The sequence below is a fragment of the Lepidochelys olivacea genome (genome assembly GCF_965140295.1).
Source record: "Lepidochelys olivacea isolate rLepOli2 genome assembly, chromosome: 8".
Taxonomy (NCBI): domain Eukaryota; kingdom Metazoa; phylum Chordata; order Testudines; family Cheloniidae; genus Lepidochelys; species Lepidochelys olivacea.
This window is the reverse complement of record NC_140418.1, coordinates 78,069,869-78,092,706: the sequence shown is the minus strand read 5'-3', so window position 1 is coordinate 78,092,706 and position 22,838 is coordinate 78,069,869. Positions and strand designations below refer to the sequence as shown.

The 22,838-nt window shown below is 41.1% G+C and overlaps 2 protein-coding genes across 2 annotated transcripts in view; one reads left to right on the top strand and one right to left on the bottom strand.

Moving 5' to 3' along the window:
* SELENOF (selenoprotein F) overlaps positions 1-20,295 on the bottom strand; it is a 36,333-nt gene extending 16,038 nt beyond the window's left edge. Inside the window, exons 1-2 of the mRNA XM_084636312.1 lie at positions 20,020-20,295; positions 17,998-18,165 (exon numbers count right to left, since the gene is read on the bottom strand). Coding sequence (XP_084492438.1) covers positions 17,998-18,165; positions 20,020-20,280 — 429 coding nt within the window. The 5' untranslated portion in view covers positions 20,281-20,295. The remainder of the gene's footprint in view (positions 1-17,997; positions 18,166-20,019) is intronic.
* A 502-nt stretch (positions 20,296-20,797) lies between these two features.
* HS2ST1 (heparan sulfate 2-O-sulfotransferase 1) overlaps positions 20,798-22,838 on the top strand; it is a 162,985-nt gene continuing 160,944 nt past the window's right edge. Inside the window, exon 1 of the mRNA XM_084636706.1 lies at positions 20,798-21,118. Coding sequence (XP_084492832.1) covers positions 20,995-21,118 — 124 coding nt within the window. The 5' untranslated portion in view covers positions 20,798-20,994. The remainder of the gene's footprint in view (positions 21,119-22,838) is intronic.

Here is a 22,838-nt window from a genome sequence, read left to right as displayed (position 1 = left end):
ATCTAGCCCCTGCCTACATTAATCGCAAGGGGTATTTCTCAATGGTTCTCCAGGAGCTTGTGGATCACCATGGGTGTTTCACAGACCTTAACACAGGCTGGTCCGGAAAGGTGCATGACACATGCATCTTTTGGAACACTGGCATGTTCAGGAAGCTGCAAGCAGGGACTTTCTTCCCAGACCAGAAGATCACTGTAGGGGAAGCTGAAATGCCCATTGTAATCCTGGGAGACCCTGCTTACGTCATAATGCCATGGCTTATGAAACCATACAAGGGGCAACTTGACAGCAGCAAGGAGCGGTTCAACAACAGGCTGAGCAAGTGCAGAATGACTTAGCGTGCTTTTAGCTGGTGCTGTCTCTATGGCAAGCTGGACCTGGCAGATGACAATATTCTTATGCTTATAAGCGTGTGCTTTACGCTCCATAATAATTGTGAAGGGAAGGGTGAAAGCTTCACCCAGGGCTGGACCTCAGAGGCTCAGTGCCTGGAGGCTGAGTTTGAACAGCCAGAGACCAAGGTTAATAGAGGGATGCAGGGCCATAAGGATTAGGGATGCCTTGAGGCAGCAATTTGAAGCTGAAAGCCACTAACATTTGTTGCTATGCTCAGGAGTGCAGTGCTTGTAATGCTAGGAGGTGGTTGTGATTGGTGCAGACGATGCAATATAAAGGTTTAACAGAACTGTTGCTTTGCAGGGCTCCATTTGCTATCAATTAATAGAATAAAGATTGCTTTCAAACCAATACAAGTCTTATTAAAAAAGAACAACCAAAGGAGAGAGTCAAACAACCAAAAAAATCAGCCATGAGGGGAATGGGAGAAGAGGTCTCTGGAGGAGATGGGGTCCCGGAACAGCTAAAGATGTGTATGTACAGGGATCATATCCAACCTTCTCCTTTGGAGTACAATGCAGCAGGTACTGTAGTTCAGCAGGGCCAAACGGCAGAGGGATGGGTGTTGAGGGCAGTGGGTACTGGGAGTCCACAGTGCTGGACTGTGAAGTGGGGGGGAAAGAGTGGAATGCCATGGGTATAGACTGGAGCCAAGAGGTTGATAAGTGTGTGTTGGCAGTGGCTGGGGGGAGCATGGGAAAGAGTTTTGTAACAGTGGCTGCAGGGGCAGGCGGGCATGGAGCTGCTTGGTTTGCAGTGCTAGTTTTGCCTGGAGCGTGTCTGCTTCGTGCTCCATAACATTTAAGAGCCGTGCCGTGGCTTCGTTCTGGCGTGCTGCGTTCTCCTTTCAGTCCCCCTTCTTGTCCTGCCACTCCGATTTCTGTTTCTCAGCTGTGGAGCACAACATAATGTAGAATGTCCTCCTTAGTTCTTCTTGGTCGCTTTCTAATTCTGCACAGCTGTTCAGATGCTGATTAAAGAGGGAGGCTGGCTCCCAAGGTCATCTCTGAAGTTTAAATGCAGTATTTTACAGAAGCAGTATTGTCTGCAACACGCACAACACTGATTCAGTGATTTAAAACACAGCCCGTACTCACACTTGTCACTAACTGTCTGACCCCAGGCAAGCGCAGATGAGCCCCAAAATGGTGAGTAGCCCCAGGGGCAGGGCAAATCATTCTTCCTGGACCCTGCTGTACACTGGCCATTTGGCTCTTGTGGAGAGACAGTACTATGGGGAGGGTGGGGGGGAGCCCTGATAATCATTCCTTCCCACAGGATGTGATTATGGAAGCTACCTCACTGTTGAGGGTGAGCAGGGAATCAAGGGAGGGTCTTCTCCAAGACTGGCTTCTGCCATGGCCCCATGCGGATTGCCTGTGTGCAGCAACAGTGTTACAGGAGTAACAGTGTAGAAAGCTGCTTTACTACAAAGAAACTTGCCAGTGTAGACAGGGCCTCTGACAGAGCTTACATCTAAATGAGAAAAACTATCAGATTCTGTAGTGAACTGAACATAACCTCTGCTTTCTCAAATGAAATATAGCACCTCAATTAGCACAGATCACCCCCATCATCTTGCTAGGGGTTTAGATCAGTGCTAACTTAGGAGAGTTTTGCATTGCCAGCTAATGAATAGTCAACATTACTTTCTATTGAACCTACGATTTCACTGCAAGTTTTCTATTCCGCTGCTGACTTGGCATGATCTTGTTTAGACTGACATCTAACTTGAACATAGCCATAAAATTATAAGCTATTTTTAAAAACATAAAATGGATTGAGATACGATACTCAACTAATAAACAATCTTTAAGTATTCAGATACTCTGATAGCAACATTTTGTAAAATAAAAAAAAAGACTTCTGAAATCAAAAATTGTTGTGGCATTTGCCTATCTATTGCACCCACTGGTTTAAAGACCTTGACAAATTTTTTTTAAAGTAGCGGGAATAAGAATTCTGAACTCTAACAAAAGAGAAGTCACCAACAAATAATACGAGAGAGAGAGAGCGTGTGTGTGAGAGAGCGTGCGTTGAGAATTTCCAGTTACCTCAGTTACAAACTGTATAAGCTGGTAAAATAATTCATCATCAAACCATCTCTTCACAACCAAATTTGACTGACATTGCCTTATATGAAACTGGAATTCTAAATCAGGTTCTTTTTCTAATTCATTTTTTACATTTTTTTTTCCACACTTACATTTGAAATCCTTTTTTGTATGACAGCAATAATTAGTCTTAATTTGAGGATATTATAACATACAGACAAAACTAAGGTAATTGATTTAACAATCATACATTGTACTCTTTTCGGAGCAGGTCATTAAAACAGATTATAGGTTATGCATGTTGCCAAAGTGACCCTAATCTTCCCGGGAGACACAAAATTCACAGGAATCAGTAGAATACAAGGAAGCAGTAGGAGAACCTTGTTCCAAGGGGCATTATGAATTATTGCTCTGTAAAAGAGAGCCACCAAAAGTCCATTTCTGCATAATTCCTAACATGGCATCAGACTAAATCTGGTTACAAAAACCCCTCTCATTCAAACCTCACCCAGGGATGTGGGGCAGAGGGGGGAGAAGTCAGGGTCTCAATGAGAGCTAAGAATGTAAAGGTCAGATGGTCAAAAGGCACTGTTGTCTGGTGGTGTTCCTGTGTTCGTAGCCATGTGTATCAGAGGAATTTGCCAAACAACCCTTGTAGCAGAATTCTGCTGCAGAATCTAAGCTTTACTTTATTTTAAGCTTAAATTCTAGCCTTTGATTTTTGAAAGAGCCTCCCAAACACAGAAAACGAATACCAGTTAACAATACTTAAGATAAATGAGGGCAATTTTTCTCTGAGCTAATGACTACTATCAGACAAACACTGCTCCTCATTTTAGCAGAAACATCTAGTTTGTGAGTGTCCAAACACTCGCCTCTTTGCTAACCAGTTGCCAAAACCTTCAACTTGTCTAACAACTTATGCAGTGTAGTTATGCCTCGTCACTACAAAAGTTTGAAGCATACTGAAAGTTTAGTGACAGTGTAAAATTGAATATTACAATCAGGACAGTGTTAACACACGTTCATATTTAATCAACGCATTTCTTGACTTACTAAAGAACTGGTGGGCCTTGCTGCAGAGTTTAGATTCATCTTATCTGTAATATTTCAAAATTGTGTACATGAAAGACCAACCGCCTGCCTTACACAATTCTGGCAGAGAGTTAGCAACAGCTTTGGACTGAGGTCTTATTCATGAAACAGGTGAAAGACCCTATGCTACAAGACCAGAAATTCCATTGGATTATGGTGGTCTTGAAGGTCCCTAGACCAGCCCCTTCCCAAAGCACCACCTCTGACTTTCAAGAGAACAAAAAATTAAATTTCATAGTTCTCAGATAGAATGAAGGGTCTCATTGTCCCAGAAGCGAAAACCATTAATTACTAGAGCACTACCAATTTCACAGCCGTGAAAAAAATGTCACAGACTGAAATCAACCCTTCCCCATGAAATCTGATCTCCCCTGCTGCTTGGAGCCAAGGGCTCCCAGCTGCTAGTCTGGACACACTGGGGCAGGACAGGAGTTGTCCTTCCCTTCTATGGCTGCTCCTTGTAGGGAGATTAGACCCCCCTCTGGAGGCAGCACAGAAATGAGGGTGGTACATCCTCACTTTTGCACTGCACCAGCCCAGGAGCTGGGCTCTGGTCTTCCATTGCCCACCCCGCACACACACTTTTCTCACTGCTGTGGCTCTAGGCACTGAGCTTGAGGCTTCCGCCCCCCACCCAGGGCAGCCTGGGCTCGGAGTGACCCCGTTAGGGCTTCCACCCTAGGGCTTGGGTGCCCATTTTCCCAGGGGAGCCCCAAAGGGGCTGGGGGCACCTGCCTTAATCTGTCCCTGGTGTGGACTAGCAGCTAGGAACCCATGGCTGGGGCACTCCCAGCAGCATGGGGGAGATCCTACCCACCTCCATCTCCAGGAATCTCCTCTAACTGCAGGGAGCTCTGAAGGCAGCACAGAAGTGAGGGTGGAAATCTTGGGACGCTTTCTACAACAACTTTGTAACCCCACATAGTCCCATTTTGGGTCAGTACTCCCATGGCTACAAGACCATGAAATTTCAGGGGTAAACATCTGAAATAATGAAATGGACCAATTTTAAAACTTTCTGGCTGTGAAATTGACCAGAATGGACCATGAATTTGGTAGGGCCCTATTCATTACTAAAAGAATAGGGATGATGTCCACGTCAATGTTTCCTGAAAGACTGGGCACCTGTTGGAGGCGAGAGCCAAAGGGAAGCATGGCTAAGTGGATAGGAAATCATACTGGAACCTAGCACCTCTACTACTGACTCAGTGTTAGGAGTCACAACCTTTCTCTAGTGGTAAAAATGGGGCTAGTGAGACTTGCCTACCTCTGTGGATGTTTGAGAGTTATAGTGAAAGACAAATGTGAAGTAGCTATGTTGCAATTAAGAGCTAGATTTTCTTAAAGTAGAAAACTAGAGGATATAGATGGATGTCTGGTAAACATTACTAGTCAAAACAAAAAAAATACAGATATCTATGTAACTAACAGATGTTGGCACACCACCACCCCAGAAAAGGACTCTGTGCTAGTCATCTCTGAAAATTAGTGAACAGAACCAGTTTTATTATTTTATACCAAGTTCAGTTAGTGTATGTAACTGAAGTAAAAAAGTGGCAAAGTATGGGAAAACTAGCAATTTTTGAGTCTCAACTTTAGAATCCATTGTCTAAATAATTTTTTAATGTCTCAGGAGGGCCAGCACAGCATAATGATCTCTTACAAACTACCTCCTTATTCTCCAGGATCATTTTTTTTTAAAATGAAAGCAGAGTCTAGCATGACTGCTAAGAACTTTGAAAACGTTAACAAATGTAAACAAGCAATTGTGTACTTGTTTGCAGAGTCAAATAATAATGTTGAGGTATGACTGTCCACATTCATTTCACTGGGTATTCATTCAGATTTTAACAGTAATACTTTAGGAATATGTCTGGATTAGGAAAAGACAAGGTTAGGTTAAGAGTTAGCTGACTACATCCTATTCTACTGTAGATGCAGATTCACAATTTTTTTTAACCTTGCTTTCTACCCTTGATTCTCTCAGCTCTTCAACCTCTGTTTCCTAATGTAGACAAATGTTCCATGGCTATGTCTAGATTAGACAAAGAGGTCAAGGCTAGTCACCATCTTCTACCTACTACAGACACAGATTAGCATCTCTGATTTAGCTAACTGAGATCCACCTTGGTTGATCTCGTCCACCTAAAAGGTGGTAAGCTTGTCTGCCCTAAGAACACATTACCTAGCCCCAATCTCTCTTCCTAGATACATATTTTGTCAACTTTGACTATTCCACTACTGAATAAAGCATTAAAGCACAGAGAGAGGATCATATTACTAAGAATTACTGTCAGTGGGTGGGCTTGGGAAGAGTACCATTTATTTAACATCTTCCCTCCATTCCAATTTAGGAGCCATGCCAACAGAGCCAATGAAGTGAGCTGTAGCTCACAAAAGCTTATGCTCAAATAAATTTGTTAGTCTCTAAGGTGCCACAAGTATTCCTTTTCTTTTTGCGGACACAGACTAACAGAGCCTAGTGAGGCACCCAAATCCCATTAATGAGCCCAGAAGATCAAGGGTGTATTTGAACTTCACTTAATGGGAACCAAAGCCAAAGAACTTTGTGTGCCTAATCACAGTTTAAACATCTGCACAATATATTTATTAAGAAAGGCATCTCCTTTATCATCTCAAGTGGACAGATGACAGAAGATCATAACTACCTGACTGTCCCCAATTTGACCTGCACTCCCCTAAAAACAAAAACCATTTATCCCATATATGGACTGCACATGGAAACTATGTGTTTAAAAAAAAAAGTTGGAAAGTTGAATTATTTTGACCTTTCAGCCTTAACTAAGGAATTAAGGTCATGACTCAGCATTGTATTTCACCATTTAACTATTTCTCATTCTGCAATTTCAAAATTGCATTTGTAATAAAAGTAGGATAACTTATTAATGGGGGTACCGAACAATATCCAACTCCTTTTACATGGAAGTAAAATGTGAAAACCCCCACTCATGCAATATATCAGAAGTGAGGGGTAAAGCTTCGTAAAGCCACAATTTTATCCTCTCTAAAGTTAAGCAAGGATCTCACTAATGTGCATCAAGATATAGGATATACAAAGGATTTTTTTGTGATGGGCAGGAAATAAACTAATACTGCCACGCACTAGCACAATTTAGGGGACCTGATTTTTACACCCATTTTACACTAGTGTTAAGAGTTCACTGCAATTACAATTCCTCAATTTATACCATCATAAGCCAGATGAGACTGTCTCACTAGAAACCATGTGTTTAGAATATCCAGCATACTGACAAGAACAGAACTCAGGCTGCTTAGACTTAGACAACAATAAGCCTTATATTGTTGTAGCACTTAATAAAACAGAATGAACCCGACTTAAAAATGAAATGAAATCAGGTCACTCAAATGTAGAATTAGCTCAAAGCATAAAATGCCTTCTATAATCACTCAATTACTCTACTGTAGATTCTTTAGGCAACTCAGATAAAGTGTTCTAAGTTTTTTTTCAAATTCTTCTCCCTTACTTCTTCCATCACCCATAACAGACTACTTAGAAAGTGAACAGTTACAGAAAGCTGGGGCTTTAAGAGGCTATTCTATAACTGAATCTTATGTTAATACTAAACATCTTTAATATTCACAAACAAAACTTGGTTTTACATTAGTTAAGGTTGCTCTAATCAATAAACAAAATCAAAAATTAGGAAATATAAAGTTAGGTTCTAAAGTCAAGTCTCTCAAATTAGGAAATGCTAGAATAAATGTTGCCCACACAACCTTAATTTGACCCCCTTGTGAGTATGCATTATGATAGTCTAATTATATGATTGTTTTAACTTCACAGGACTCCCAATATGCTCAAATCTGCTTTGGCAGTGAACTGAGGTTGTGCAGTGAAGGGGCTTGTCTGTAGGGACCTCATTTGTTGCAGAAGTTGGCAGGGGACTGTAGGAAGAGAAAAGATGGTCTTTGTAAGGGCAGCTGAATGTCATCTTGGAGATTTGGATTCTGTCCCTGCCACCAAGTTCCTATGTGATGCTAGGCACATCACTTAGAGCATGTCAATGCTGCAATTAAAAACCCATGGTCGCCCATATCAGCTGACTTGTGGGACTTAAGCTAAGGGGCTGTTTAATTACACTGTAGACATTTGGGCTCAGGCTGCAGCTCAGGCTCCAAGACTCTGCGAAATGGTAGCTGTAGCCAGAGCCCAAATGTCTATACTGCAATTAAACAGACCTTTAGCCTGAATCAGCTGGCATGAGTCAGCCACAGGTGTCTAATTACAGTGCAGATATGCCCTCACATAAAATTCACCCCAGATCGTCACTTCTGCATGTAATTAAAGGCAGTATCATAAAGTGCATGCACAAAGGGTCTGAATTAAGGTTTCCTGGGCAATATTCATTCTGGCATTTCCAAACTTAGCATGTTTCACTTTGCAACCTTTTCATCCTTAACTTTATATTTCCTTTTTTTTTTTAAAATTTATACATGAGTGCAACCTTAACTAGTTAGTATTTTTGTAAATGCCCTTTGTTAAATAGAAAAATGTACTATTTAAATAACAAAACTTGTCTTCTCTGTATACTGGATTGCTACTATCTTTCTGCAGCTCCCTATTTCACCACCCATTGCCATATTGACAAATACACTAAGTAATTCAACTGCATTCAAACAAAACACTTTTTAATGCAATCTCAGTTTTGCTGCAACTTCTAAATTACTAGTGAGGAAACAGTAACTTGGATATGGTTTTGCAGTGTGGCTGTTCACATCTGGGCACCAGTTAGTCCTACTAATTCTGGTGAAGATATACCCTGAAGAGGTTTCTGTTAATCAGGGGAAACCATCTGATCCTATTGGGATCCAGGAAGTGGGTGAGCGGAAACCTGCCCCCTGTTAAAGCCTAAGCGGGGGATCCACAGGACCTGGAAGCCAAGTTATTTCGGGGGACAACTAATAAAACCACAGGAACAGGAGTGCTGTCAAAGGGTCAAACAAAGGGAACCTGACGGGGACACAGAGCAGAAGATGGAAGGAAAAAGCAAAATACTCCAGTGAGGGATCTCTTGCTGTACTATATATGGACTGGGAAGAAGGCTTCAATTTCTGTTTCTTCAATCTCAAAAATGTGGGAAACAAACAGAGAAGGCTGGCATCATCTTGCTAAATGTCACTAAATCTGAAGTACTTTTGAATCTTGTTCTGGTTTCCTTCTGCTTATCAGCAATTTTAAGCGTTTTGGTACAAGGAACTGAATTAACAGCCAAATGACAGAATCACAAATGCTACAATTATTTTAGTGTCTAGCAGAACCTGGAACCGGATATGAGGAGGAAGCTAACTCAAGTAGGACTTCAGAAATGCTTTAGCCTCGATTGCCGACTAACATATCAAAGAAGGCAATTTTAGTAATACTTCTGGTGTTTTATTTCTTCAAAACTTTGTAGCAACATTGAACTATTAGTCCAAACTGGTGAATTTAAAGATGGAGAAAACAAATTTTCAAGCATTACAGCATGCGAAGTTTAAAATTTCTTAGCTAACATAAAAACAGGCCAAGTGCCAAATTTACACATTTTTAACCTTGTGCACTATTACATTAAGCATTAGGGGGGTGAAAAAGCTGATGCTGAATTTCTCTTTATATTCTCAGTGCAAATGGCTAAATATACTAACACATCACTAACCTATATTTTTCTGACTATTCTTTTGCCCATATTATTGGCAGCTCAGAGTGCACAGTCCAAGTGCCATACGAGGTAACTTAAAAATCCAGGTGCTGAGTTGTAAGCTTATGAACTCCCTATTGTGAAGAAATTTCCTGCTTTTTGAAACTTTTATTGTTCTTGTGCCACAACTTGCAGTCATTCATATTTGATGATTTAGAATAATGAAAGCGCTGCTCCACACAAGAACACATTCCTGCTTTATTTAGAACCATGGTTCCCAAACTTTAGTACTGCATTTCCCTTACAGATATTTTAGACATTTGTGGCTCCCCACAATTATGTTTTTAAACCAACCCACTGCAACTTTTATTCAGCTACATATAGTTTAATTATCCAATCTGGGTTTTAAAAATTACAAACTGAAAACATGAATTTTTTGGCATGTTTGGGGACAGCCTAAGATTTCAGTGAGAATGTGCCTGTTCCAAACTGCATAGTTGTACATTTGGTTGAATCTGATAGTGCCAGATGTAAGTTGTTTTCAGAGTTTAATTTTTTTTCTATATTTAGTTTTCACAGAAATCATGGCTGAAAACCTAATCTCTCAGAGGTAACTGGAAGCAAATGGAAACAGCACTTTTACAGCTTCGTCTCCGAGTTCTTCATACTGATGTAACAGAACTCCTAGATTTATATTTGAAAAATTGGTCTTTAGCATGTAATCACTTGACAATTTTGATAGTTTCTTGAGCAAGTTACTTAAGGTTGGAATGGAGTAAACAGTGAGAATGGGTTTCAAATCAATCTAGAGATTTGCATTGGACTCCAGGAAAATATTCATCAAAATGGGAATACAATCCAGTTTATATTTGGTCTTTAATAGCATTCTGATCACTTTCACTCCATTTTTTAAAGAAGTCTGACATTTATTTGTATTCCTACCTTGAAGTGATAGGTTCAGACCATTCAGTTTATCAAATGTGTCCATCAGGTAAGCTAATTTAGTCAAGAAGTCCACATTATACATGTAATCTGCAAGGCCTCTTTTCCAGAGGAAAGTTCTGATGTAACAAAATTCAAAGACCACTGTAACACTTTCCCATGTGACAACCACCTGACTTGTCTGTGAAACAGAAGCTCAGTGTGGTCAGGGCCCATCTGTTTGTACGGCAAATGAAAAAGATAACTGCTTGAGATTTTATAAACAATTTTAATAAGAATGGATGAAGACTTTGTACTTCAGGTTGCAACTTCAACATCAAGACTCGGTAATGAATCATCCAATGTCCAAATTGCTGCTAGTACCACTATCTTTACTCATGCTGCAACCTCATTGTTCTTTATGGTCATGACTGCTGCCCCATCTTTGCAGAGTCCCACTGTAACAGGACCCAGGCAGGCCCCTCTATCTTCTGCGCCCACAAACCAGCCAGAGACCTCTGCTTTGGTGCAATCACCCTTGCTTTTTATTTACAGTATAAATTCCCACCATCTTGTAGCTACATATAGCATCAGGCTCACAGCCTCAAGGACTGCTAACAAGGCCTGCAGCTGTTCCCTATTTGTCTCTTAGGCCTGGGCTTACTCCAATTCCCCATCCTGATTGGAGCTGGCATGACAGAGGTCTGGCTCAGGGTTTCCTAGCCAGCACCCTGTTACACCCACACACAAAGCCCAGTTAAGACCCTCCATACATTATGAATTTATCAAGGATCTTGAGTATTTCCTCAATGGTAGTTCAGGTTGGGATTTCTTGAAAAGTTCAGTTATTGTCCTGGCTTTGGCAATGGAAGCTCACTGTGAGTAAATATTAGTAAGGCTGTCTTAAATAAAAGATAAGTATATACAAGCAAGCAAACATTTTTGTTTTAGAAGTCTTTTTGCTGCAGTGAGCAAGTCATAAGAAATCACTGACACACTCACTTTTTGGTGCTGTCAAATGAAAATTAATTGAATGATTTTTACAAGACCATAAATTAAATATTTGCTTCTGGGTTGAAAACTATATTACTAACTGCACCACTGTTAAAGAACTTTTCATAGTTCTACTAAATCTTTGTGAACTGATGCTTTTATTGGGAGTTCATTGACAAAGCAAATGCTGTAGTTATTTTGAAGATAGTCTTTTTATGATACTATGCCACTCAGTTTAAAATGTGACAGATTTAAAAATCAGAAGAAGAGACACTCTTCACTCCTCCTTCCACCACTATCAAATTGGGTTAGTCTACAGGGGAAGTTACTCTTCAGAGTTTGAGTTTTAAAAACCTGGCAAATCCAGGCTGTGCAGTTCCAAGCAATGGTTTTACACATGAGTTTAATAGGATAAAAAATCTGAAATATTCTTTAAAAGATCACTACAACATGATGTTGTATCTTACGACAACCATGGTAAAAGAATCCAATATTTGATATGAAATAACTGAAAAGTCAATCTTTATTTTTTTTATCCAATTTGTAAATGCAACTAGTACTAGTGCTTCCTTAATCAATCACTTTGGCAATTCTGACCTAGTCTCACTGGCTTTATCAAATTGGTACTCAATGAGCCAGCTTCAAATCACAAACGTGACTTGATAGTTTCTCCAACAAGGCAGCAGACTGAGTAAGAAAGGACAGAAGGATAATCAAAATAAGTACTGAACCCTACTAGGGTCATTTCTTTAATGCACTTGCCACAAAATCCAAGCAAGAGCACTGCGGCAGAGTAAAGCAATATAAAGACATAGCTTTCTTTCACCAGGAAATCAAGTATTACCTCATATCATTTCTGTTTCCCTTTAAATATACAGCATATCCTGTTGAATAGCCTTACTGAAATGGAAACTCGATGTACACTGTAAAGCCTTGAGCCTGCAAAGACTTATTAACATGCTTAACTTTACACACTGTAGTCTCTATGAAGTCACTGACTACTCACATGCTGAAATCTTATCTACTCCATTCCCCAAACTTCCAATGTCTGAGATGGAGCCAGAATTTCACCAGCTGTAAGTTTAAATACATACATAAGCCTTTGCAACATCAGAGCCAAAAACTGGGAGGCCTAAGAAATGAACTACCACAAAGCTACCACAGCTTCAGAAATCCCTCTAATTCCACAACACACATTTTCAGCATGTCCCAGTATAAAATTTCATTAATCTTAAGAATAGTTATACAATAAAATTTGTGATTTTCTTAAACACTGCATTCTAAATGAAGAACTTCTAAACGGTGCCCAAATTAACCTCCACTGTGTGTCTATAGGGCAATTATTGCGGAATACATGACTATAAATATTGAAACATAGGTTTTTACACTGTTAGCTTGTTAGATGTAATTAAGAATCTATCAGTGTAAAATGTTTTATTTTTGCATATATCTAGAAACATTAAGTCAAGATGATAGAACAGAAGTTTGTGTGTGAAATGCGTTAATAAAATGCTATACAAAATACTAGTATTGTGTAGATTGGAGAATTTTCTTAAACATATGCCTTTTAGTATAAGAAAGTTAAGATGATTCTCTGGACACTTGAATGTAAAAATTAAGATTTCTTTAACTTCAAGTAGGGTGGCATCTCTCATCACCCCTAACTGTTAGAAATTATAGTTATAGCTTAGTCATTCCCTGGGAAAGTGACATCTAGACGCTTATGCCTACAATATCCAACTTGGTGGTTATGTACAACAAAGCATTCTCAAACTGGAATGACAATAAGCCAGAGGAGTGACATTTATAACACCTGAGAAATGGTTTTGCAGAGTCTGATCATAGTTGGTCAACAGACTATGTAGCGCAAAGAACTGATTTGTTACACAATTAAGCTTCAAATGAGTACTAGAGTGCACTGATCTTCAACAGCTAACTCAAATCTTGGCTCCAGATTTTACTAGTGCAATAGTGTCCAAGGTCTGACATCTATAAGACATATCTTTGGAAAATAACCCAAACATTATCTCATTTAGTATATAGGATGGGTTAGGGTCAGAGCTGAAAAGTTCAAATGTTGCAGCTGAAAAGTAATCACATTGACAGGGATCCTGTATCTCCTACTAGTTTTCACAACATATACTGGTAACGATCTTATTCTTTTCTCTTCCCACTTGTAATATTTCCCACCTGTTTCAAAAAAAAAAAATGCACAAAACTTTCCCATTAGTATAAAGCAAATATAGGCATTTTCCAGAATTTATGTTAAACTAATCTCATTAAACTCAATTTAAACACTGTCAGATGAAAATGTGCATGACCTTTCATTAAGTCAGACAATGATTGAACTGCAATATTTCTTCAAGTATTTTCTCAGAGAAAATATTGTTAATCTGTGTGACAAACCATAAATCCTTATCCCATTGTACAGGCATCAAAGGGAGAAGGCTGAGTGGCTACAGCATGAGCCAAAAGGAAAGTGCTAAAGAGAGGGGAATACCAATTAGTTCCGCAGCCTTCAGTTAATTTATTTTTTGGAAAGCCTGCAAGTAGGGGGACATCTTAATTATTCATAATCATTTTAAATTGAGACCTGAACATGGTCTAAGGAAACTCAGAAAAATATATAGTATTTGCATAAAAGCAGCAGCAGCATCTGCAAAGAACAATTTTCTTGACACTCCCCACCCCAACTCCACGTATACAGTCTGATAGCGGCCAGGGGTTCAACTATGATAAATAGCAATGAAGAGGGCCGGCAACACTGCCTGAAGTCTACAAGTTTCCATTTTCAGTTAATTTAACCTTTAAATCTCAGTAAAGTAGTCCAGGATAGCAAGTTTTGTTTCCTGAAGTGGAGAGTTGTCAAAACATTGAACACACAATCTTATGGCTCTGGAAGACCGCTGCAGGATGTATGAAAAGGCCCACTCTCAGCATCATGAATATTAAGAATTCATCTGATAATAACTATCTGAACTCCACTGTATGTGGTCAGATTGATCATAAATTACTCCCACTGGTAAAATTGTATCTACTCAGCCAGTTAAAATAATACAATCCTGACAGGTGTCTAACCTGTTCTTAAAGACTTCCAACAACAGTGATTTCACAACCTCCCAGGGAAGCCTATTTGAGTGCTTATTTTTATATAGTTAGTAAGTTTTCTTTAATATCCAACCTAAATCTCTCTTGCTGCACATTAGGCCCTTTACTACTCACCCTACCTTCAGTAGAAATGGAGAACAATTGATCACAGTCCTCTGCAAAACTGCCCTTAGCATATTTGAAGACTTATCAGGTCCCTCTCCCCCCCCCCCCCCGACTTGGTCATGTTCTCTCGGAACTAAACATGCCCATATTTTTTTCCCCCCAACCTTTCCTCATAGGTCTAACTTCTGCTTATAGTGAAGTCCATGGTACAGTTTTTGAAAATCTCACTCATGGAGAAAAGGTAATACAATGTTTTAAATACAGATCCTTAGTACCAATCAAGGACTGCTTCCTCTCCCCACTGCAGGATTCTTGTATTTCTTCAGGTGCTATCTCTGGGTGTGTGCTATAGGTTTTTTTTATTCCATCCCACCTCTAATACTGAAACACGTTATTATGAATAAGATCTGTTCAGATATCAAGTAGCATAGCTTGTGTATTTTGAATTTGTTGTAGAGTAAACATTACGCATTGTATTTTAACTTCATCTTCGAGCAGTCCTTTTTCAACTACAATAGCCTCTTTTATTGGCATTCTTTCATCCCCCAAAGGAACCAGTCTTTCATCTTAACGGTCTTCAGATTTTCCAGCCCTCATACTAAGGCACTTCACTAATTTCTCTAACTATATAATATTCATCAGATTTTTTTCAAGTCCCCACACTTAGACTTTTTGAAATCTAATATACTTCTACTACTGCATTCTCCAAACCCTCTCTCACATTACGCTGAAATTAACTAGTTGCTGATGACTGCTAGGTCTCCTCCTTATTTTCATGTTCTCACTCAAGTGTTCCCTATCCATAGGAAGGGAATCCAGTATTTTCCCCACTTTCAATTCCCTGTCTAGATAGTTACTTTGTCCTTTACAAGTCTTTAAAACACATGTCAAATATATTTAATTAAAGGGGATCCACTTAGTAGCTATGTGAAGGTTTTTCATTTTTATGACAGGAAAAAATAACCAAAGACATTTACATATTGTAGAGAAGGCTAAAATACAATCACAGAACAAGTAAACTCAGCACAAAATGGAGGGACCTTACAGTTGTCCCTGACACAGGATAGGCCTTTAAAGAGGCTCATGTATTTAATACTCAGTTTGGGAATTGGAGACAGAGGTGCAACCTTTCTAAAGCATTGAATAGAAGAATCCACTGTACTAAAATCAAACTATCATCTTAAGCAGCTCGCCATACTGTCAAAACTTTAGATTCAGGACTAATGAACCTGGTGTCAAGGCAAATTATCTTCAAATCCAAGGTCTTGCAATGTCTAAAGTGAAGTGTCCAGGAAGATCTTAAACACTGAGTGTCAATCCAGAAATTTTTCTATTAATTCTCCTTTAACACAGCTGGAAGGCAGCAGCTTCTCCTCTAGCACAACCTCACTAGTACCAAGTTGATAATTGGTATGGCACTAGCATACTGCCACCTCTTTAATTACTTCACAAATTGTACCTCTCTGTTCCAACACTTCAGATAGGAAAATCTTCTCACCCCATTTTAGTTATTCCTACTACTAGCATCAGTTGCCACTTTAGACCTTCACTTCATATACATCAGATGGATGGGGCACCATGACAGAACTTTAAGCTAGTACTGGGTAGAAGAGGAGAATATTTGCATATATAGTTTTCCTTCCTCCTTCTATGATCTTTTTCCACTAGTACATACAAAATTAAGCTAAAACCTGTATCAATGTAATGCTATGGTTGAAAAGGGAAGCATTCAAGGGACTGGAAACACAACACAACATTAAAGTTTTTGGATTTAATATCAAGCACCTTTGAAGCCTGCCAAAAACATAACTCACAAGGCATATTTTGTACAAAGATTATTAGAGTAGTGTGTAGGATGTGAATACAGGGGTGCATTGCACCAGTCACCTATTATAACTGATTCCTGTTAACTCAGTGTTTTCACATCTATTCTCCCTCTCCCACAACCTTAACAAAAAAAATGAAGTCCAGCTTTGTATGCTCTTTTACAGTTAAAGTGTGGCTGGCAGAGCCCCTCACAATCTCCCATCCCCATTTCTCCAACTACCAGATTTTGGGGAGTGGGGAGAGAGCTCGGGACCTCTGCCTTGCAGCAGAGTAGTGGGATAGAATCTTCTGCCCAACAGAGAGGTGGGTCTCGTGGCTTCAGCCTGCGGGATGTGCCTGCTGGGGTTCAGGGCAGCAGCAGGGCAGGGCTGAAGCCCCAAGCCTCGCCAGGAGCATCCTGTGGGGTTGAAGCCCTGAGTCCCAGGAGGTGTGCCCCGGCTCTTGAACTTCTGAAGATTGTCGTATACGGCTTGGAGGGTCAGTAAGTTTGGCCGGCCCTGGTTTTATCATGCAATTTGTGCCTATACCATCACCACATACTTGTGCAGTTTTTCCTAGGTCAGCTGCCAGGTCTATATTCCTATTCCATTTAATATTGTGTGTCTGTTTCCAGTCAAGTAAAACTTACTAGAATTATCTTGTCAAGTGCTGACACCTGGATTTTAGTGAATTGCAACTGACTGTCAGCAAGTCTTCCTTCATATAAAGTGAGAGCAAGAGCAGAATGGCAAGGAATTCACACAAAAATAAAGCATGTAGAGAGGCTGGAATCCTTAAAGCTTACACATAGTGAGTGGTCCCCTGGAGTTTGCTATCTATTGTAACAGATCATTCTTCATGTAAGATACCTTGTTTATGGTAGCACACGTCTAAGGATCTCCTACTGGATTTACAAACGTTAAACCTTTCACTGCACCAGTAGGGTGAAGTTACACACAGATCTGTTACCATTTAAAAAAAAAATATATAAAGAATGATTAAAACCAATATACAATGTATGTTACGAAAGAGCTAGAAAATTCAAAATTCAGGTCAACCATTTATGCCATTCTGTTACATAAGTTTAAAATTCACTAATCTGTCAGACTGAAATAAGAGCTTTTTCTGTATGGACCGAGTCCAGGAAGTGTTTTATACTCACGCTCTCTCTGTTGGCTTACTAGCTATAGTAATTTCCAGAAATGTGCTGACATTTTTGAATATATGAGCACAAAGTAAAAAATAAAGCCAGTTAATTTCTTGCTCCATCAGAACCATAGAAAGGAAACCTGAAGTAGTTATTGGAATTTAGTAACATCGAAATAATTAGGCTTACTATTGTGATGTATACTTTATCTATAGATTTTTGGCTATAATTATTGATAGTTATTTTCAAACTGCTCTATTTTGAAAACTATGGAGATTAAAATAAAATGAAAAAAATTCTTCAGTGTCCTTTAATACTTGGGTCATTAGGGCAATAATGGCTGCTGCCAAAAACAAACGAACAGTTATTCCTATCCTTCATTTCTTCCCTTCTCCCCTCAAATCCCTGTCATTCTTCCAATCAACCAAAGTTGAACAGGGTTCCCACCAAAGCTAGTTAGTAGTACCCAAGTGACCAGAAGGGCGACTGTAGAAAAACGAAAGGTGCTTGTACTCATACCTGAGCATTGTCTCAGAAGCTGAACTGTGCCAAACTTTCAAATTCAGATAATCTCTATATTGGACTGTCATGTAATAGCTGTATTTCCCCATGACTTAAATGAGGTTCTAATTAGAGTATTTATACAAGTCTAGGAAACTTATTACTTAATTTAAAAAGTTTCAGAAAGTGTTTTGAAGGTTTGCTTTAAACTTACCTTTCTGGTTTCAAACTGAGCTTCTTCTTGGCAACACTCTCTGCAGAATGGATCTAGTTGATTCAAGCTAAATTGTCCCAGAAGGTCGCAAGAATTACATAGCAAGTTACTGGAAAAACCTAGTTCTCTGCATGCTTCTGATGATAACTGCGCCCCATACACAGATATCTGAAAGCGAACAAACAATCATTACATATTTTAGCATTTAAAATAATTATTTGCAGTTGTGGGAAAGGAATGCTGTTTGATAGCTAGTCTGGACTCTTGGGTTCTACTCTTGACTCTACAACTAATTGGCTTTTTCAGTTTAGGTAAATCACTTAAACTCGTGTAGCATTGTACATCTGCAGTGGAGAGTTGTAGCATATGTGCTCCTGAGGATGTAGCAGTGGGCAGTTTCTTGAAGCCTACTATGCTTTCCTGCTTCAAAACAGCCCCTGGTACAGCTGTTCTTGCATACAAGTTCAGGAAATAGCTCAGCAGGCCTAGTTGTGTGTGTGTGCATGGTCTAACAACACACTTCAGCTATGAAAAAACATTCTGGCCCCACACAGCTTTCACCCTGGACAGTTCAGCCCATTACCGTATGATTACAGCATTCATGAGTGAAGGGAGCAACAGGAAGAGAAATAAAACATGAATGCTTAGAAGAAAAAAAGGCAGAGAATGTAATGAACCCAAAATGAAACTTGGCAATCATCAATATATTAAGTATTATTACTCCTAAATAATTTATTATTATTTTCATCTTTCAATGGGAGAATGAACATGTTAAAACTGGCTCTTAAACTTTTTTTTACTGGTGAGGCCTTTCACATAGCAAACCGCTGAGTGCAACCCCCCCTTGTAAACATATAAAAAAAAGGTATTTTTAATTTAACACCACTATAAATGCTGGAGGCAAAGCGGGGTCCCGACCCCCAATTTGAGAACTCCTGTGTTAAAAGGTATAAATTGCCTAGGAAGGCTGTGGAATCTCCATCATTGGAGATTTTTAAGAGCAGGTTAGATCAGTGGTCCCCGAAAGTTCCTCCTTGTCATAGCTTGGGAACCTCTGGTCTAGATAATACTTAGTCCTGCCATGAGCACAGGGGACTGAAGTAGATAACCTCTGGAGGTCCCTTCTAGTTCTATGATTCTATAACATTTCCTTTAATTTTCTTCCTATGGTACTTTCAGTAGCTGTGTGTTTTGCAACTCAGTGAAAAGGGATAAATATTGTATTTAATACAATCCTACATTTTTTGGGAGGATGGGGAAAATAAGGGTATTTAAAAAAAATGTAAGCGACCACTGCTCATCAACACTACAGAAAGGGAGAAGTCTTGCAGATCAGATATAGCAAGGGCAGCAATAACACAATATTCTCCTCACAATACAACCTCCATAAACCATGAGCCGAAGGGGGCAGCCACACAGCCCTTTTACAAAATCCAAACCACTCCCTGCTCTTGGTACTGAGAAGGCCAAGCTCTAACCAATACTACGGTACGGTGTCGGGTCAGGGATGCATATGGACAACATCCAGTTGGAAGGAGAAGATCAGCAAACTCGTTTCCCGAGTTACCGCCCAGCCCCGAGAACAACAACTCTTTAGTGATAGTCAACCCAGGTTAGAGCCGAGAGGGTAACCCGGGGAGGAGAGACTCTACCTCTCACAACCAAATCAGAGCAACCCACCCTCCTAAACCGTATCCACCACGGGCGTCAGCCAGTGCAGGACCAAGCCCTCCCTTCGGGCGGGACAATCAGCGCCGCCGCTTTCTAGAAGGCGCAAGGAGGGAGAACGGCGCAGGCGGGAGCAGGGGGAAAGAATGGGCCGCTGTCAGTTACGGAAGAAGAAACGAGCATGAAAAGAGCCACCCCGGCCGCTAGGCCACGTCTCTCTCTGTCACTCGCTGCCCCCGCCTCAGCCGGCATCTCTCTGCCCGCCAGGCCCTGTGGGCTTTAGTCTCCCTAGGGAGGAAGGTACCCACAGCAGCCCTCTCCCTCGAGCCCAGCCAGATTGGAAACCGCCCTCACCGCCTGCAGCACCGCCAGGAACCAAAGGGGCCAGCACCCCGGAGCCGTTAATCCTGTAACTGCCGCCATTTCAGTGCGGGTCTGCGCTGTCAGTACCGCCGCCGGGAGGTTACTCTCAAGACCCCGCCCTCGTAGGGTGACTTTTCGCTGCCTACGGCGAAAGAAACAAAATGCACGAGTAGGGCCCTTACACCGCCGAGGAAAAAGATTATCCCAGGGCTCTATACGTAGAGAATCTGCAGAGGAACTACCTGGCCCCATCAAGGGAAGGGCTTTATAATGTAGCTGGAGATATCATTTCGGAAATTTACTCAGGCATCAACGTAGTAAGCCCACTGGGGTCCTTTTTCTTTTTATAACCTACAGCGAACAGACCTCTCATCCTGAAGATTGGCAACCAGATTAACCAATGGCGCTGCGAATTTGCTGATTGCCGCGGTGCCAATGCCCAATAATATATAGATATGTGGGCCGGACTTCAGAGCAGGTATCCAATGGAGAAGGAACGCGTGTGGGAGGGGCGTCACGTCCGTACATCCATTTTATTGGGGTGGAGCATTTGTGGGCGGTGTATTGGACTGACCGGCCAGTGGGATAGGGGAGAGGGTGGGGCGCAGGAGATGCCGCCCAATGGTGGAGGGGCCGTGGGTAGAGCGTGTGTTTTGCTAGTCAATGGTGGGGTTAGGTGGGGGTGTGCGCGGTTGGGCGTTCGGTTGCTGAGCAGCGCACGCAGGCGGCGGGCGGGGAGTGAGGCTAGTTAGGGGCGGGCTGGCTGGCTGGCGCGGGGGGCGGCTGGGACAGTCCTGGCGGGGGGTGGCTCTCGAGGGATGTGAGAGCCGTGTGTGTCCCTTCGTGCGCCTCACTGCTACCCTCGCGCGCTGCGTCCCTGCGCCCGGCTGAGGCTCCCCTCGGCCTCCCCGGCCGGGCCCCACGTTATGTCGTGATCCCGGGCGGGCGGCGCTGCTGCTGCTGCTCATGGGGCTGCTCAGGATTATGCTGCCGCCCAAGTTGCAGCTGCTGGCGGTGCTGACGTTCGGGGTGGCCGTGCTCTTCCTGGAGAACCAGATCCAGAAGCTGGAGGAGTCCCGCGGCAAGCTCGGTAAGTGCGAGCGGGCCAGGGCCAGGGGGCACTTAGGGGGAGAGGGGCGGTGGAGGGGAGCCGAGGGGCTGGGGCTATTGCTGTGGTTGAGGGACAGGGCTGGGGAGAGCCGGGGCCACAAGCTCAGAGGAGGGACGAGGCCCAAGGACCAGAAGCTCTGAGGCGGGATGGGGGCATAGGTGAGGTACGGGGACTATACACGTGTGGGGTGGATACTACACAGAGCTGAGAGGGAAGGGTACCGTGAGCAAAGGTGGAGCTGGCGGGGAAGGGGAGAGAGGGCAGTGCACAAATCTGGAGTATCTGGAGGATGAGGAATTGCAAAGCGTAACCCCCTCCCTTTCTTATATTGAACCCACTGATGTGGGAACATAACTCTTCTTCTCCCATGTGGCCCTTGTATTTACAAGTCTGGAAATTCTAAGTAACTTGAGCGATATGATTTGGGGGACCCTGCAAAAGAGGTTGTAAACAGTAGAGGAAGCAGCCGTGACCTTTAAGTTTGTATGCACATTATGCAGAATCGTGAAACCAACGAGAGATTGGTGTTTTGGGAAAATGTATAGTTATAAAGAATCTAAATGCACATTCTTTCTCGGAAAGGGAAAGGAAAGTTAAAGATCAGTATTGTGCTATTAGCAGCTGCTGGCCTCTGTGTGTATTGTGCGAGATGCAGTTGGAGATTGAGGAGCAGCAGTGATACCTGAAGGAAGCCCAGCTCTGGTTCCTCCTCCTCCGTGTGCTGCTGCACATATTTTTGCCTAATCGCCTTTATTTTGACATAATAACAAAGAAAAATACAGAAGATAATTATAGTTAAAACATGCATGTTTGGTGAAAATCGTCTTAAATTATTGTAATTATAAATTAGTGTGATTTGTTTTACTCTTACTGAACACAGGTTTTAAATACCGCTATTTAGCAGGCGGTGGTGGTGTTACTAGCCTCATATGCTCTGTTATGAAACAGTTGTTAAACAGTATAAAACTAGGTCCTAATAACTGTCATATAAAATTGTTTTTTCCTGTTAAAAAAAGTTTCACTCTTCAGTTATAATTTTTCTGCTAAAATAACACTTTACTACTTCATGTGTACATTAAATGTCAGACTGCAGAACCAACAAGCATCGGGATTAAACCTGATCAAAATGAGGAAATGCTGTTTCTAAGACAATACAGTTTATTTATGCAAGAGTTGTAACTGGAGAGCAGTGGGACCCCCAGAAATACCTAGGCATGGTGTGGTGGGCAGAAAACAAGTTCAGTGCATGTTTCTGATTCCCTAATCTGCTCAATATTAGTAGTTTGTGGTAAAATTCTTAATATTTGAATGTTTATGAGTTAATCCAAGAAAAAAGGGAATGACTATACAATGTTCTTTCTAGCAATAAGGCTAGAAATGTATTTTGAGTGCAATGAGAAGTTTAATGTTGCAAGCCTATGAAAGAGGTGAAATCAGAGTAACTTAAAGTATTCAAGTCAAAATGATGAACACATATTAGACATGGTTTGTTATCTGGATTAGGTAATGGAAGTTTAGTGTCCTGTGAGAAGGCAGTGATTGACTGGATGAGCGGTCTGAAACTTACTCAACTAAAAGTTATTAATATTTGAAGGATGATTTTGTTTTTTTCATAGTTTAAATATTTTAAGCAATGGTGTTCAGTGAAAAAGGGAAATACTTGTTATGGAATCAGAGAATATTTTGAGCAGATATTGTT